General features: G+C 42.6%; 1 protein-coding gene across 1 annotated transcript; it reads right to left on the reverse strand.

Moving 5' to 3' along the window:
* Positions 1-862: 862 nt before the first annotated feature.
* On the reverse strand, positions 863-7,073 carry CISD2 (CDGSH iron sulfur domain 2). The gene is made up of 3 exons (XM_042812910.1): positions 6,911-7,073; positions 2,016-2,227; positions 863-1,219 (listed from the first exon to the last, which is right to left on the reverse strand). Exons 1-3 carry the CDS (start codon positions 7,011-7,013, stop codon positions 1,130-1,132), a joined length of 405 nt encoding a protein of 134 aa, XP_042668844.1. The 5' UTR covers positions 7,014-7,073; the 3' UTR covers positions 863-1,129.
* Positions 7,074-18,962: the final 11,889 nt, after the last annotated feature.

The following is an 18,962-nucleotide window of genomic DNA, read 5'->3' on the forward strand; positions in this document are numbered from 1 at the left end:
GTACAAGGTATTTACATTACTGTTCTTTCTCTAAGTGTTAGATCCTAATACAATAGTGTTTACAGGCTGCTTTCACCCATCAGGATAAGGTTTCCATGAAACATTTAAATAAAGATAGATGGTACTGTGGTTTCAGTACACTTTGTAGAAAGCAGTAATTTAACCCACAGTCACATCCTAATGTACCACAGTTTCTTGTGTGGTAAGAGCTTTTAGCACCTAGAACCACACCTGTTAAAAATGCAGGGACTGTCTCTATTGAGACTGCTGCTTTGACAGCCACTGTGTGAGAACTGCCTCCTGACTCACTTTCTGTTTCAGCACTGGGATGATAAGCTTTGGCAACAGTGTGCTGCTGTGGGGCTTCCCCTCTTACCTAAGAACAGGTCAAATGAAATGCTTGTTAAAGAATAGTCAAGATCTTCCCTTCAGACAATTGTCTAAAATTGGGGCATGCATCTAAAGTTCTACTTTTAAACAAGCAGCCATTCATTAAAGAATAAAGCACGTTAGAAGAATTAGTGTGGAGTCTAACAGCTGAATAAGTAGCAATTATTTACCTATAACTGAAGTTAAGCCATACCACAGCACAGTTCTGACTTGTCTTACTAATGAGTCAGTAAGAAGCCAAGAACACAGTTTTACTTCACTTTCTCAGTTCTGTCATTTAGCCAACTCCTCCTATGACTGTCCCTGCTAAAAGAAATAGCCTCTGCAGTGCAAGTGAACTTTCAAAGAGCTTCCTTACATGCACATGAATGACGAATGGGCCCAGAATAAAGGGGCAACTTTACTGGTTGACCTGCTTACCTAGAAATAGTGACTTTTTTGTTACTGCATGTTCACACAAAAAAGGCTCAACTGCAGGAAGTCATTTTATTGTTGAAACAAATGACTTATTTACAGAAATAGTTACTTTACAGTTTTACAAAGCAGACATAATAATTCTTAGAATAAAGTATCAAAACAGTGACAGATCTAGCACTGTCTAAATGTACTTTATCTCAAAAAAAATCTACAGCAATCACTGGACTAAATCATACCAATCATATAATAATAAAATGCTGCTCCTTGCAACTACAGTGGTATAAAAGACTCATCAGTCATGAGCAAATGGATTAAGAATTTGCTATACTTCTTTCTTCTTGAGTATTAGTGGTCCTACATTATCTCCTGTTAATTCATTGTGCTTGTTATGAGAGCCATCACAGACAGGGAACTGGAAGAAAACAAACAAGAAGTTAGTACATCTCTGTACAACAATTACACAGTGATTTTCACAGTCCTTCCTTTGCTGAGAACACTTTATCAAAGTTGGTAGTTCCTCCAACTGTGTCCCATTTCAACAAACTCCCTTCCCCTGTCAGACCTCTGACATGTTACTAGCTAGAAAAAAAAACCAAAAACCTGCCCCCTCCCCCCCCATTCCTCCCTTTGCTGAAATGATCTTTCTGAAGGGAGAGAATTTCAGAGACCTCCCTTAGGTTGAGGGCACAATTTTTTGTTAAAGCAGGAAACCATTCAGTCCAAAGAAGCTAAAACCAGTGTGATGTCAGAATCATAAGAAACTAGATGAAAAATACCCATCCACCTTTCTTTGACTCAGGATATGGACTATTGAAAGCAGTCATCAATTAGTTGTTCTGGGGATATGCTCTGTCTAAACACAGGTCCCACTTTCATTCTAATATGTAAAGTTTTCTAAATACTGTTTTGGCATCATATATTCTTCTATTTTCAAATCTTAAGGCTGCTTTTATGATGCTTTTCACAGATGGTCACGTGGTAAGTTTTCTAGGAAAACCATACCGTGCTATTTTACAAGACTGAACAGTTTCTCTCTGCATGTAGGTGAGTTTATGGTAGAGAAAAGAAAGAACTATGCAGTTCTCAGAAGCCTGTCCCACCCTCAGAGAAAAGCAACAGGACAACTTGCTGCCATCCACCACCTCAGAACTGATAAAAATACTGCAAATTTCAGCTTCTCATCCTGACGCAGCAACAAGGTATCTTACCGTCTTAGAACGCCAACACCTGCAGTAAGCTTTAGTGAGACACAGATCTTCGATGTTTATTTCATTCACTACTTTTGGATTTTCCTTCTGGATCTTGAGGTTAATCAAGCTATCTTTCTGCTGTTTCTTCTTGGGAAGGAACGGACGAACGGCAAGGTACCCAAGCAAGGCCAGCACACCCAGGAAAGGCAATAACCGCAGCCATTCTGAAACTAAAGACAAGTGGAATTTAAACAGGCTCTTGGCACCACTTCAGTCTTGGGCAGCACCAGCTATTCTGAAGTGGTGTAGACATCAGGTAGGGAGCAGGACTGCAGAGTCAGCAGGGCTGAAGGCAGGTGAGAGCCAAGGGAGTCAAAAATAAAAGCTTCAGGTTAAAAGTCTGGATTTTATTGTAGGCAAGGTACAAACTGGATTCATGGAATTTCATCTTAAGTTCAGTTTTAACACAGATCTACAGAATGACTCAGTGGAAGCAAATAAATTCAAAACAAGTAAAAGATGTACTAAAATAAGGAACTCCAAAATTGCTGCAGTTCTGCTCACCTGAAGTCACAACCAGCATGAACGAGCAGCCTGGGCATGACTACCCATGGGAAGTTACTAAAAAATGTAATGCTGCTATCTTACATTCTATATATGAAGAGCTATCCATGTTTTATAATTCAATTTTTTATTGCTTATTTCAGATTTTTACCTTCTTGAAGTTTTCCTTGCTTTATTCCGAGTTTTGTTTAGAAACTTTTGGCAGATACGACACAGATTACGAAATAAGCACTAGTTAGTCTTCGCCAGTTTTTTGGTGCTTTATTTTTCAGAGCTCTCAGGAATCTGCAACCAGTTTCTCCAATGCAAATACAGAAATAAAAAGTGCAGAGATGGGCTAAGTACCTTCAGATAAGTCAAGCCACAGAGAATGCTTTTTACCATGCTGAGAAACTTCTAAATACACGTAAGAGATTCAAGTATCCCCTGCAGACATAGCAGCCTTGCTACATCGTTAGAAATCTAGACATACGAGTTTGAAAAAGATTTACTGAACTTGGAAAGAAAGCAGCAGCACCTCCCAGAAGATCTGTTTTAAAGGGGGATAAACTTTTCCAAAGCAGCAAGCTGTGACAATACTCCAGTGCAATTTAAGTATGCATGCAGCATTAAAGAGAACATTCTCAGTTTCTGAAGAGTCAAAGTAATGGAAGGATGTTAAAAAATATATTTTACATTGGAGCACAGATGGCTGCATGAGCACTCTGTAAAAGAAAATACTGTAATCAAGATTCCCTTTTAAATGATTTAAAAGGGACGTAACAAAAAATTTGTTCTACACTTTGTTTTTCCAAGATTAAGGTGCACAAGAAAGGAAATGCAATAGAACAAAGCTGGAGATGCTAGGTAGACTGTGAGCTCTCAAATCATATTAGGAATGCAATTAAGCCTCACAGAACAGCAATAAAGCAAATGCTCATGATAACACCCTTCCAGTTATAATGCATTGGCTCTCTCTTAACAGTCTGAAGGTTCTGAAAGTACACCATGTAATGAAAATACTTTGTGGGAATAGTTTTGTGCTCTCTGAGCTGCCTACAGCCTTTCGAGTGAAATCCATGTTTACTGGCACTTATCTGAGAACACACCACAACTGTATAAATGATTATGGTACTGCAACAACTTTCAACATAGTCTTTCCATGCTTGAATTTGCAGTGGTTCTTAAGCACAATTTTTTATTTTTTTTTAATTAATTAGTTATGAATTAGCATTTGTATCACACTAATGACCATGCTTCTAGGGCAGGAGAGAAAAGATACTGTTACAAATTAAAAAACAAAACACCACACACTTGTGGGCTGAGAGGAGTGGGGGAGCAGGAGAACCTTCACAGAATCACAGAATTCTACAGGCTGGAAGGAACCTCTAGAGATCATGTAGTCCAATCCCCCTGCAAAGCAGGCTCCCTTGACCAATTTGCACAAATAGCCATCCAGGAGACTCCACAACCACTCTGGGCAGCCTGTTCCAGTGCTCTGTCACCCTCACTGTGAAGAGGTTCTTATGCACGTTTGTGCAGAACTTCCTATGCTTCAGTTTATGGCCATTTCCCCTTGTCCTATTGCTGCGCACTGCTGAAAAGAGTCTGGCTTTGTCTCTTTGCCTCCCGCAAACTGGAACAGATTGCCCAGAGATGTGGTGGAAGCCCTGCCCAGGAGACATTCAAGGCCAGGCTGGACCAGGTTCTGAGCAACCTGACCTAGCTGTGCATGTCCCTGTTCACTGCAGGAGAATTGGACTAGATGACCCTTCCAACTCTAAGGATTCTGTGATTGCTATACAATTAAACACAAAGGACTTAGAATCATAAAGTCGCCAAGGTTGAAACAGACCTCCAAGATCATCCAGTCCAACTGCCCACCCACCACCAATATTTCCCCATAAGCCATATCTCTTAGTACCACATCTAAGCATCTTTTGAATGCTTCCATGGTCACTATCACAGGACTCTGTCACCTCCCTGGGTAATCATAGAATCACAAGGTTGGAAGCGACCTATAAGATCATCTAGTCCAACCGTCTTCTCATTCCCACTGCTACCACAAGCACTAAACCATATCTCACAGCTCCTCATCCAGATGCCTCTTCAACACTGCCAGGGACAGCGACTCCACCACCTCCCAGGGCAGCCATTCCAGTGCTTGACCACACTCTGAGAGAAAAAGTTTTTCCTCACGTCCAACCTAAACCTCCTCTGGTAGAACTTGCGACCCTTTCCCCAGGTCCTGTTCATTGCCTGGGAGAAGAGGCCAAACCCCTCTTCACCACAACCTCCCTTTAGGAAGTTGTAGAGTGCAATGAGGTCTCCCCCTGGTAGTCCATTCCAGCACCTGACCACTCTTTTGGAGAAGAAATTTCTCCTAGCATCCAACATGAACCTCCTCTGGTACAATTTGAGGCCATTCCCTGTCCACTTCATACCTGGCAGTTTGTCACAAAGTCCCTCTTAAAACATACCCCAAGTGTGAGACATCCCTCCCAGGGCTGCACCGTGGAGACTAGCACATAGGTTCTCAGAGACCTTAAAATTCTCTTTTATCACTGCTAGCACATGTTATTCTGCAGTCAATCAGTATTCCAGTTTAATGAAATGTAGCAGAATAAAAGGCAAAGCCACCATGAGAAACTCAATTCGTTCTGGTGAGCTTGAGAAGGGAAAGGCAAAGCAGCTATGACAAGAAACTGGAAGAGGCATCTAAGCAGCAGTGTGATAATTCAGATATCCGCTTTCAGGCCTAAGGTCACACAGATTCTTTCCCATCTCCCTCACTGCTATTACCTTCAGAAGTTTTGCACAGGATATTAAATCTTCCCCTCTCCAAGCAAGCAGTTTTCCATTATGATCTGGTGAGGTCATGACACACAACAGCTGTCTCAAGGTTTGTAGTCAGTGTGCTACAGTAATATCCTACAGGAAAGGTTCTTCCCTGCACTTTTGGTCAGTTGTTTCTAAAACTGATGCATGAGAGGAACTGAAGCTGCATCAGGCTGGAAGCTAACAGAAGTTTATAGAATGAATCAGTAAAAGCACTAAGAAGCAAAGCACTGCACTATTTCCAGTTTGGGTTCTGGCCTGCCTTTGTGAACAAAGTGAATGCTAGCAAAGTGTTCTGTGGTGCAGGTCCCTGACTAAGCTCAGCAGATGCCACCAAAGGACAAATATTAACACGCTTAGATGTTTTAAGATCAGTGATATTTCTCACTTAAGGAGTCGATTGTTCGCTTCTTCCCCTCCCTCCAAATTTGAGCAAGCACCTATCAGTGGAGGAAAAAAATATGACAGCAAGCTAATTCTATTGAAAAAAAATTAAAAGCTCTGACCAGAGGTTTTAAAATTAAATCCTGTAACTGCTGTGTAGTGTGAACAAATGCAGAGACTGCACATTAATCCTGTTACAAAAACATCTGAAAAAGTGAAACAAGGTGAGGTTAAGCTCAGGTATTATTATGTTTAATAAATCATAACTAAGGCTTGAGGTAAAAAGGCAGTGAGTTAAGTGGGAAACTGCCAAAAGCTGAAGGTATGACAAGCTGCCCTGTACTGCACCTTGCTGTGTCCGTCTCCTCCAAGTTCAGAACAGCTGAGTTTCTTTATTTAATTGATGGCATTTCCAAATGAGAGAGTAGTTGTGCAGTAGTTGTGCAGACGGATGAACAGTTCATTAGGAGCAGGTTTCCTTGTCCCGAGGACGGCAGTACAACTTTTACATTTACAAGGAGCATGAACAAGCTGCAACAAGTACCCAAGCCTGGCTTTCAGTGAAACCATTTTGCAGCACTGCTGAAGTCACCCAGCTCAGTGCTGCAGGAAGAACATGTGGGGTTGATTCCACACTTGGGAGGACCTTTTCTACTCCCAGACAGCAGGCTGGAGCATTCCCCTCGCTTCTTATCACCAAACCAACCCCTTTATTGCAGGCTCTGCCTCCATTACCACAGCACGCTACAGAACAGGCTCCCAGAAAGAGCTCTCTCCTGCTGTGCTCGTTAGATGCGTGCAGACGCTATCTTTACCTTTCTAAGCGAAGGGAGAGGCAGGTTTGATGCCGGCGGGGACAGCGCCACGTCGTGCGGGCGGTTCGGCCCGACACACTTTACTTTTTCCTACAGCTTCCCCTGGCTGCTACCATTACCTCACAGCGCATCCTAGCCCTTGCCCAGCACCTTTCCTTCTGTAACCACGTAACGGCAGTACAACGTCCTCAGACCATTGCCCCCCCGGCAGCCCGCTTGGCCTCTGCAGCCCCACTACAGAGCCACCACCCGGGACGGCCCCCGGCCCCGCCGCGCCCCCCACACCGCCCGGCACGGGGAGGACGGCTGGAAGGGAGCCGGGCCTCCGCCTACCTGTGAGGCGGAGGAAGCCGCCGACGCTCTCGGGCAAAGGCAGGCGCTTGAGATAGGCGGGCAGCTGAACCTTAACGATGCGCGCCAAGCTCTCCAGCACCATGGCGGCGACCCCCGCGGAGGAGCGAGAGGAGGGACCGCGCTACGGCCGTTAGCGCCGCCCGCTTCCTCAGCCTGCCCCCACCGCGCATGCGCCACGGGAAGAGACCGCGTAGGCCGGGCCCGCCCTCACCACCGCAGGGGGCGCGCGGGCGGCGGCTGCCGTTGGGATGGGAGGCGGGGTGGGTGCGGCTGAGGAAGCGGGGCGGCGGATGGTTCTCTCTCGGTCTGGCGGCTCTCACTGGGAGACCTAAGGTAGAGAGGAGAAGGAATTTGGCTTTAACAATATCTGCCTTGCGATTTATGGATCTGTCGCCCTGCTTTGTTACCTCTGCATGTCACGTCGACGCTCCTGAAATACCGAGGTAAAAGACAAAAATCTTCTTCATATGGCTGATGTTTCTCATACGATACCATAACTCCTCTGAGGTGGGACAGTGTGAGTGCTGAGGGTGCTAATATTACAAAGAGAGGCCCATTCGCCCAGTGCTGGGTCTGGCTTACACAGAGCACGCTGTACCTGAACAGGTCTGTGCGATGTGCGGGAGAGCCGTCCTTGTGCACAACGCCTTGTCCCTCTGTAGCCAACGGAAGGATGGGAGTACAGGTCAGACAGTCCTGTGCCCCTCGCCTCGAGTCTCATACCGTGTGGGTCAGGAACCCCCTGCGTGCTGATCCCGATGGCTCTGGGAAAGCTGAGGGAGTGTCTTCATTCTGGAATCCCTCCAACTGAACCATCACCCTCAGTGCATGGAAACCAAGCCATTGCTGCCCAGACCATCTGTGCTCTCAACCTGCCACCCCAGAACCTGTGATAGGGCTCATTGAAGGGTTCTTGAATCAGTGAGGCTGATCCAGCTGAATCTACTCAGTAGTTCTGGTTTTCTTTCACCATTTGCATTAGTGTTCCATTCAGAGCAATCTGAAACAATAGTTAAAAACACCAGAAAGAACTAAGGCAAAATAATAATAATAATAATAATAAAATACTGGAAATTAAGACAAACAAATCCAAGCTATTTGTGCTTCTGGCCTAAATGTTGCTTTCTTATCTGTGACCCTATACAAACATTTCCTGATGAATCACCTTCACTAGCTAATAAGAATAGTCTCTGATCTCAGAGTATCTCCTTTCCCTGTCTCACCTACGTTTGGCCTCATAATGACTATGTCTGATGTCCTAAGATGATTCCTTCTTAGGTAGGCAAATGCCTGCTGTTAGACAAGATAATGAAAGAACAAAATGTTTGATTATTCTGCAGAGATTACAAATGACATCTGTCATGACGCAACCTTGTTTATGAAACTCTTGGGGAAGAATATATAATCTAAAGAAACATAAGATAAATCCTCCAGCTCTGAATCAAACAACTTCATACTGAAGCTGAGAGTCTCTGTCCTTCCCTCTATCCTTTTTCCTGCTCTGGATGCTAGCTGTGATACTGGAAGCACAGCTGAGCTTTCACTGAAGCTCCAGAGCACCTTTTGTGCCACCTTTGGATCTGGTGTGCTCCTTTCAGCACGCCACCAAACTCTGCACATGTTGCAGAGAGGAACTGCTCGCACATCTTGCCTGCCTGCAGAGGTATCTGTCAGTGGGAGTCGTGAGTAGTTTTGGTATTTGAAGGGGTAAAGTCAGAAATTATGGAAAAATTATAAAGGAAGTGAAGGCTACTAACTAAAGGGTGATCTTCAGACATCCACGTTGAACTGAAGCTCAGGAGGTCTGTGTTCACTTTTTAACTTGACCACAGACTTCTTTTTTGACTTAGATGGAAACATGGAAGCTGAGGCTTCTCCTGCGGAAAAGAACATTTTACATAGTTGCCATCTTTAGGGACTACGTTACAGGGCTAGAACTTAAGATCAGTTAACATGGGTTCACCAGGCAGGCGTGACATCGTACATCTTCTTTCTGTTACAGAAATAGAATTCCCTACAGGGACATTTGTACTCCACAGCTGCTTTAGGGTGTTACAATATCCTTTTCAACACATGTTGGCAAGTGTGTGTTTCCTTATGCCTCAAGTCTCAGTGCTGCGAGTGTCCGGAAGATCTCACTTGCATATGTAGCTATGCTTTGTGAACTTTTAAAAGTAGAGATTGGCTCTTCCTGTACTTTCTGTACTGAACTTCGCCACTGAAACTCCATTACTGGATAGAGTATATAGGAGCAGCTGTAATAAAAATAACAGCACAAAAAGCCCAGCATAGATACTTGAACAGTCACCAATACTGGAATATGATTATTGCTTTCAGCACTAGGAATCTTCCACCACCAGCATTTTTCAGCCAGTAAGCACATTGCGGAAAGGAAGCAGCATGAAGCCCACATGAAGAGACCTACATAGTTAATGCTAGCTCAGGTCTTTTACAAAAAATTACCAAAATACAGCTCATTAGAGAACCAGCCCAGTTAACTTGCTACTATATGTGCTTTGATGAGAATAGTAGAAAAGTTCATGATAGAGATGCAAATTGAGTTTGGTAGAGTTTATTCTACTAAGTATAATGTTACTAAAAGCTGCATTAGTTGAGCTCACAGCAGAAGTAACAGTTGCCTTCAACATCCAAAAGTCGGGCCAATCAACTGGACATGGGTGAAAAGAAGCAGCTTGTGTTCCTCCTCTGTTATGCTTCATAAATTGTTTAATGTCCCTGTGCCTTTAATTCAGCTGTAAAATGAATTAATACTTACAGCTCTGTCTAGAGCACATTAGGATTTGCAAAGGAAAAGAACATTATAGATGATATTTATGTTTTATTTTTCTTAGAATTGGCATTGGCATTATCAATACTGAATGCCTAGAACAATTTGTGCAGCAGGCAAAACTACTGTTGTCAACTGAAAGTAGTCTGTCACCATTGAGTTGAGTGTCATGCAAATGCATGTCACTGTCTAGAGAAGCTAGATACCTCCCTTTGTGTTTGAATTATTTCACAGTGGGGTTTGACTGTTTGCTGTTCCTGATGAACATGAAGATCTCTTACTCTTCTGCTTCCTGAAAAGTAGAAAAATCAGTACAGTCCAGGAGGGCCCTAGGAACTGTGATTCATTTCATGTAGTCCATCAGTATGCAGCATTATCAACACCCAGGTATTAAATATTTGAGTCTAAAAACATAAGGAATTTGGCTTTAAAAAAACAAAAAAACAACAACAAAAAAAAACCCAACATAGTCTGTAAGACCATCTATAGGAGATTACTTGCCCACTTTATGTTGATGAACATTGCAAGCGAGTTGTAATTGCTTTACAGGCAAAGTTTTCATTTGGGTTTTCATTTCTTATTTTTACATCCAGAGCTTAATTGCTGTTAGAAGAAAGCTGCCAATGTCACGCTTTCACTTGACGCTCAGAGCTGGCACTTTAAGTGGCTGCTGCTGGCATTTATTGAAAATACCTACTACTCTCTGGTGTGCACTGTGTTTGAGAGAAAAATGGGTTAGGAAAATAAATCGCATTTAGCAAGAATCAGCAGGCTAATATTGTGATAGCATGATTACCACACTGTGAAATTACTGCTAAATAATTTTATCATCTATCTAATGTCTAAGAATTTTACAATGTAACAGTTATGTTTTGAAAGCAGATGCTATCGTAACTGCCTATGTAGCTGTAGTGTCCAACTGTAGCATGTATTATTGCTGCATTTTAAAATTCCTTGTGACACAGTGCTTCTTATTGCCATAGGTTGTAGTGCATTAACTGGTGAAAAGAATGGAAGAAAATTAGCAAGATTTCTAAGAATTGGTTCAAATTCCAACACAGCATCTTTGTGCAAGAGCAAACAGAGCAGTAGAGCCTACCTCTAGTTGTTCCTAAGAAATAACCATTCTTTGATCTCACAGCCACAGGCATAACAATTTAACTTCTACTTCTGACTACTACTGATGGGAATATCTTGGGGAAGTGCTGCCCATAAGTTATGAGTTGGGGTATGAGACAAAGTTGAAGAAAATTCCAGCCCAGGAATGAGCAGGCGTCTTCAGTGTTGATGTTCCTAAAGCAAATACAGTTACTCTCTTTTTACACTGTTAGTTTTCTCCAAGCTTGGACTGTCTTTTTATGCAACGGTTAGCATTGGTCTACAGTCACTAGAATATTTGCAAAAATAACACAAGATGAAACTATGAATATCCAAATGGCTGTGCTGGGCTACTAGTTCCTACTGCCTTTATGTCGAGCATGGGAAGTAACTGATGTTGCATGGCGTGACACTGTTGTAGGGAGCATCAATCAAGTAACACTGATGATGCACAGGAAAGTGCACAGTAAATATGATATTGCAGTGAATTCTAAACGTGGATCCAGTCTTTCCATCCTCATTATTTAGTTGATTGGACAGGTAGCTGCTCACATGATCCAGACTGATCTCTGGTCGCATAAAGACTTCTGTAGGTTTGGAACTCTATTGGCTTCCAGGGAGTTGCTAATTCACAAATTTTATTCAAATCAGAACAAGCATCCTTAGGATTCACTAATATGCTCCCAACAGACCAGATACCTTATCAATTTGTGGCAGGTTCTGGCTGGCTTGTTTCAATAAACCAGGCTACAGAATCCGCAGACTGTCCCCTGGGAGGAAGCTGCAGTGATGAAAAACAGACACATCCTCCTCTGCACTGAAGGACCTACAGAGGACAAAGCATATGTGAAGCTCAGGCTGCTCAACGAGCAGATGTGAAGTAATGCTGCTATCAAAAAACACAACTTACTGTTTTATCATTGGAATCTTAAGGCAAAGAAGTGCTATGCTCCAATTTGTTCTTGGTGGCGCTGTACCCTTTTAAACTGCGTTGATCTTTGCTATCAGTGCAGACCGTATACCCTTGACTGGACAGCTAAGAGTGTATTTGTTCCAAGTACTTTACTCCCTTGGCGTAATAGCTGGCAGTGATAGATATTTCCTTGATTTTGGAAGGCAAAGGTGAGCACAGCACAGCCTAATTCCTGTGACGCAATGTGTATTCATTGGCAGTGACTAATTATAGCACAGAAAAACTACAGGCTTCCCCTGCTGAGGACAGAGTACATGCTCTCCACAGCATGACTGCACTCTGCTCTGACTTCTTCCTGTGTCGTAGTGCCCAGTGCACAGTAAAACAGCAGTTTATCATTCCTCCTCAGGTTGCTGTGTACCTACAGCTGGAGATTCCTGAGTCTGCTTCCCTTCTTCATGGCTACCTCCAGCTAAGCTCCTGGAGGTCAGCTGTGGCTCACTGCACTTCCAGACCTCAGTAGTTGGCTATTGCCTTGAAGATTTTAAATTACTTTCTCACTTACCCTTTGTCATACTGTTTGCAATTCTATGAGTCCTGCACTTGGCCCCAGCACAAGGAGCTATGAAGCTGGTAAAGTACATGCATTTTTTAAAAATCAGTTTATGTTTTCTAATCAGCAGTGAAAGCAGCTGTCACAAAAAGCAGGTGACAACCATGCCATCTTAAAGCTTACAAGGTTTAGTTACTTCACAGGAAATGCAGGCTTAATTAGTATAGAAGGTAGAAATTGAATGAAAAATGAAAAAGAAATACACAGTAGTTAAGAAGCATTCATCTTGATCAGCATGCCAGGAGAGCACTGAGAGCTCTCTTGGAAAATGGGAAAAGATCTAGTCCACTTTCTTTCTAGGGCAGAAAGTCTTTTATTGAAAATTATTCTTGTCACAAGTGTCTACAGTAAGTTTATTAAGATGTTTGAGAACATTTTAAACTACTTCCCCAGGAGGAACTTAATTTTTTTTACACTTTTATGCCAGTTTGATGCCTGAGCAAAATGTGATTTTGACAGCTTAGGGGCCAGAAATGTTCTAATTATTTGGGAAACAGGTACAGTATAAGTGCGTGCTACGCATCGTCCCTCAGATTGCCTGTCTGATATGATTTGTTACTGTCAAATATCTTAAACGATGTAAGGAGGATCATTTAATCTCCAAAAACTTCTCTGCCTAATTAGAGCAGTGTTTGTTTTTCTAACATGGGAACTGAGCAGAAATCATAAAATCACGTAACAGACCCCCAAATATTAAGAAGGGACCAACAAATTGTCTCACATTTAAATTGGTATGTTTGGGCAAATCTCTAGATTCTGCTACCAAATATTTAAACCAGTATTTTTCACAGGTTTTTTTTTAATCAGATGAAGAACCATTATTGAATGTGGAAAAAAAGGGAAGAAATTGCAACCCTCATTGTCTTCATAAAAAGGAACTGACATTTATTGACTGTAAAAGTGACAAATTATGTTGTATTTCCTGAGAGGCTGAAAAGCATGCTTGACCTTGAAAAATAAGTTCTCAGGAGTGGAGAAGCCAGGTTGCCTTTGCTTTATATTGTGCAAAATTTTCACTGAGGTGCCATCATCTGAGCGTGTTTCATGACTACTCTGTGTGTCACAACCCACTCACTCAGAAATACTGCCATGATCCATCCCTGTAACCATCATGATGAATAGTGTAACAGCTGGCTAATTTCAGTACTGGTGATTTACAGTCACCAGCAATATTTCCCAAATGACAATAAGACAGCAAACTAGAATAATATTCCTTCCTTCCAAGAGCCATAGTTGTCTGTAATTACCTGGGTATTTGAGGTCTAAGCAAGCTCTTGGACATTTTAATCGGGACATACCAGAAACTGAGAAGATCAGCCAAATCTTAAAAATTAGATTGCTCAAAAGGACAAAAAAAAAAAAAAAAAAAAGTAAAATAGTAAAATAAGTCACAGCAACACAATACTTGTCTAGTTAAATCCATTGTCTGAATATACAGCACATACTCCTGTCAGTTCAAAGAGAAAACAAAAAAACACTGAAGTACTTTTGTGGAGTTTCTTGTTAACTTAAATCATTATTATACATTTTGTCAGTAGGGCATCAGACAATTAAAGCTCTGCAGTGTACAAGGTTATGTAATTTTGCCAGTGAAACATAGCCATATTTTACATAAAACAAAGAAAAAAAGTCTCTGACTGAAAATAAAAAGTCAATCTGCTATCTCATCTGAAGCATAACTAGAAATTATTAGCTAGAAATACGCAAACTGTTGACCGGAACTTTAGAGGCAAACTGTTGCCTCTAATGAAGAGGGGATGGTTAAGGCAGGTAGTTTGCTGAAGTTCTGGGGGGTGGGCTCAGACAGAATCCTTGCCCCTGGACTTCTGGACCTGCTGGTGGTCTCTGGGGAAGCGTCTTGTCTTGGCTAAGAGGAGGGACTTTATATGCTTCAGTGTAAACCACACAATCTTTATTGATTAGTACAGGCTAAATAATTTCCTCTACCTAATCAAACAATGAAATCTGAACTTAGAATACAGCAAGCCAGATGAATTAAAGCCAGCACGTTCTGAAGTCTGACCAGCCTTACCTGTACTAAGGAATCATTAAATATGTTACCTAGCCTGTTTGAATAATAAACTTTAATCCTGTACATCTTACCTGAATGTTTACCTCATATTAGGCAAATTGTTCAAACCATTTGTCATCCCAAACACCCCTTAAAGACTGTGGTTCGCTGTTTATGTTTGCATCCTAGAAGAAGCATTAGAGGAGCAACTGAGTTAAGGTGGTTTGAATCTGACTAGTAATCACTTACCTCATAGTGATAAAAAAAATAGTCATATCTTGGAAGGGCTACGGACAGTCCTTTGATATCTCCTTTAGCAAGCACAATAGGCCAAATTAAGTACTGCTGCAAAAGTGTGGTCAGTTTTGGTTAACTCCTGCAGCTTCAGCATTCAGTCTGAAGGCAGCCTAAGGGGTCAAAAAAACGTGTAACGAGAAGAAATAACCCACTCCAGAGGCATAAGATGGGTCATCATTAAGCATCTTTTTGAACTGATGTAACTCACCCTTCTGAAACTGATAAAACTCTGGTTTGCTCCAGAGAGGTGTTTCGCCTGCTTAATTAAGCTTGTGTTAGCAGCTGCACTTAACCTCTTAGCCCTTCACACCCCTGCTTTAGGATGCTATTTTGCCATACGTATACAACGCGTGCTTGTTCGTGAATGTAAAGAATTCATACAAATGAAGAAAGGTAATGTAGTTAGTAAAATCATGGCAAGAATACTTATCTTTTTTCCAAAAGTAGCACTGTGATTACACCATGCATATGCTCATCTGTGATGTTTCACACTTAATATCCATAGGGCTGAATTGGCACAGAAAATAAACATTCTTGGTGACACAAACTGCTGCTGACTTGAAAGGAGCATCTGTGTTCCTTTAGATGAAATGGTAGTTTTGCTGGGAAAATATGAATACTTTGTATGAATAGTGATAAATATCCTGTAGCAATTTTCAGACATACTGTTGTTTAGGTCTCTGCAAGTAACACAATGAAGTTTATGTTGTCAAAACTTACTTCTTGTAAAATAGCTCTCATCTTTTCCCAAGGATTTCAAGGAACAGGAAGATCTTCAACTGAAAGAGACTGTATTGTCACTACAAGACTAAAAAAGTACTAAGCAGTGCAGTGTTAAGCAAAATCCTGAAGGCCAAAAGATGCAGGCCATGAAACTTTAGCGCACCATTATTAAAGCACTCAGGTTTTTCACTGGGACTTGTGTGTGGACTTAACTGTTAGAACCTACAACTCCTTGCATGTAGAAGCAAAAGCTATTTTGCCCCACCACCTAGCAGTGAGACAGAAAGCACTACTATACAACAGAATGGTGGAGTAGTTTGGAAATTGTTTCAGTGAGGGTGTCAGAGAAGTTGTTGAGAAAGAATGGATGATGAAGAGTTGCCAAGCTGGAATACAAAATAGCCTTTTATATTGCTTAGAAAAGTAACTGCTGCCTAACGCACTGACCTTGGGCTGGATTCCAGATGTGAAAGGGTTTTGCTGTCTTCCCAACATAAAGAGAAGTAATAGGCGCAGAGGTAGCTAGGGAGCTGAGCATGCACACAAAGGCATTAGGACAACCTTGCCATCTTTTGCGAAGAGGAGAAGCCCCCAGCTATACAGGAAGGGCTGCTGGTCTTTGGTACTTAATACACAGGTTAGATGGAACCCAGTGATTTCTCAAAGCTGCTTTTCTTCCATTCTCAGGCATTTGAGTTAGCAAGCTCAGCCTTTTTTACTTGTTGCATTAAAAATAAGCAATCAAACTGTCTTATTTTATCAACTTTTCTCTGTGATCTTATTCCTCATGGTCTCCACTGAATCAGGCAGGACCTCAATACGGTGAGTTTTGCTCAGACTAAAATGAGATTTGTCTGCAAGCGTAGTTTATGATAATTAGGGGAAAAACGAGTTGGACAGGATGCTGAAGAGAAAATTGAGGCCTGGTAATACGTGCAAACAGGGAGAGCTGTTGTTGTTTTTCATCTTCTCAGTGTTTTGTTTTTCAGCACAGAAACTATTGCCTTTTGCTTCCTCCAAAGAGGAACAAATAATGATCTACCGTATGGACTAATAAGAAGGGAGTCTTGCTTTTGTTGAAGCATTTTTTTTCCTGAAAAAGAAGACCCTTTTCCTCTTGCGTATAATGAAGGATTGTAAGTGGAATGCTGCTTGATGTCTGGGGTGCTCACTGCTCCTTCTGTTTCTAAGACAGGTAGAAAAGTATGCTGAAATTGTAAAACTGACTGGTCATTTTACAGCCAAAGTAAAAAAATCTGACACTGATGTGCAAGCAAGATACACTAAGCTATAAACTAAGTCTGGAATACTTTTCTCTTGAGTCCTCTCTAAACTGAGAGAAGTGGTATATCAAGGCAATCTCCATTCACACTTGCACTGCTGGACCACCACAAAGCAGCTGAAGAAAACTGGCAAAACTCCCTTCAGAGGTTGCTGACCACATGGCTGTAAAGAACCTGCAATGCTATATTTAAAAAAGCAATCAAATTCAAGTCAGCTCGCTTGTTGTGGGTATTTTCTGCGAACTGTTTATTACCATGCCAATATCCCTTTGTTTCCAATTTTTGCATAATAAACCTCTGAAAATTTAACTCAGCTTCACTGGTGTATAAGAACTAGACATGGCAGACATGGTTCTATTCAACCACTTCTGAGAATTAGCTTCAAAAATCAAATTAAAATGTAGCAAACCCAAATAGACCAGGTAGACCCACACTAAGTTGCCACACCTGTTCATATTCAGCATCCATCATCTGTGCCTCTTGCATTTTACATTACTAATATGAGGTATCTCTGCAAGTAGCATTACAGTGCACTTACTACATATAGTGAAAGTGAGAAACTCGTTAAATATACGGCACATAAATATGTTAAGGTTGCAAGGCCTTACATAAGTGTTCATACTTAAGTAAAAATTCTACTTTTTTATTCATTTCCAAAGCTATGAGGAAACTACAAAATTTTTACCTTAGAGTTTGAGAAAAAGGAGGTGAAGATGAGAAGTACAACATTCTCCAAACACGACTGTGTGCTGTGACTTGCAGAAATGGCCGTAGGACTGGTTTTCATACCTTAACAAACATTTTTAGTTTTTTCCCAATTGTATTTAAAGGTAAATATTTAAATTGATACATATATATATATAAACAACACTGAACACAATAAAATATTTCTCTAAAGAGGTATTCTAAAGCAATATATGCAAACCTATTTCTGAGCACTTACAGTAATGGCTGTAAAGAAGAACAATACAAAACACTGATGGTTTTAACACGTAACAGCTGAAATGCATGCAAATACAACTTCATTTACCAAATTAACAATACCCGTTGTGTTAAATAAAAAGTACACATTTTCAATAGGATGTCTGTGCAGTTCTTTATTTCTTTTTTATACAGCAAAGTGCCAAAGGCAAACCAAATGTCTTTATTATATTAGAAACATACAACTGAAATATTGTAAGTATCTAAAGCTCCCAAGATAAGAATAAAGAAAAAGGGACAGTGTAAGCAATTTAAAAGACAGATGCAATGTCTGTGACAGAAATACAGTTGTACTGGTGCTTTGGAAAACCAGCACTGCCTAAGCCACACTGGGCAAGCAACAGCGAGCTGTTTTGCAGCACTATTCCTAATTAAGATAATAAGAACATTAACAGAACAGCGCAGGGCTGCATTTCCTGAGTATGCAGACAGTACCGTGAGATGAGCATTAAGTGAAGGAACTTTATAATGTACTGCCTCCTCCGGGCTAGTCGTAACACATAAGGTAGCGAAAAACCGACAGCAGTGCTATCAGTCCATTGTAACGAACGTGTTGGTGGGTCGTTGTCCCTTAGCCCGGCCCTTTGTTCCAGGATCGCCGCTCCACGGGACCCTCCTTTCTCTCCCGGGCGCTGTGTTGCCCTTTGCGGCACACGGCCGGGCGGGCAGCGGCACCGTGAGCCCAGGACGGGGCTGCCTTAATTTACGTTTCTGTAGGGGCAGAAGCGAGCACGCGCGGCTCGCTTATTTCCGCAGCAGCACAATGACACAGGGTCGCAGATGTGCGATGTGCACTCATGCGGAAGGATACCGCCGCGTCATCGCAGCGATGCAAGCCCAACAGCGGCCATTTTGTGCGCGCAGAGCTATGCCGGGCAGGGCGGCGGTTCGCCGTCAGTACCGGGGGGAGGAGGAGGAGGAGCAGCGGCACTGCAGAAACGCCGCCCGGCAGGCAGGCAGGGACCAAACCACCCCTCCCTTCCTCTACGTCGGCGCGACTCGCGCCCACCTCTCGCGAGACACTCCCCCTCCCCGCTGTGGGGGCGGAGCCACGACGCCCCCAGACGCCGCTTTCCCGCCCCTCCCGTGTGCGGCCCTGGGGTGTGGCTGGAGTCAGGCGCGCTCCATCCCCTCCTCCCCCCGGGTTCGGGCCCGGCCGCCAACGGCGGTGCCGTTGCTGCCGTCTTTGGTCTCCTATCTGCTCCTCTTTGTCGGGCGACGCCCCGCGGCTGTCATCTTCCTTCTGCTGCTCTTCCCGGCGGTGACGGGAAGCGGCGGGCGCAGCGCTCCCCCAGGCGCACGGCCCGCCGGCCGGAGGTCCCCG

Source organism: Centrocercus urophasianus, unplaced genomic scaffold (assembly GCF_019232065.1).
Source record: "Centrocercus urophasianus isolate 14NV4802_14NV808 unplaced genomic scaffold, USGS_Curo_1.0 seq_13, whole genome shotgun sequence".
Taxonomy (NCBI): Eukaryota; Metazoa; Chordata; class Aves; order Galliformes; family Phasianidae; genus Centrocercus; species Centrocercus urophasianus.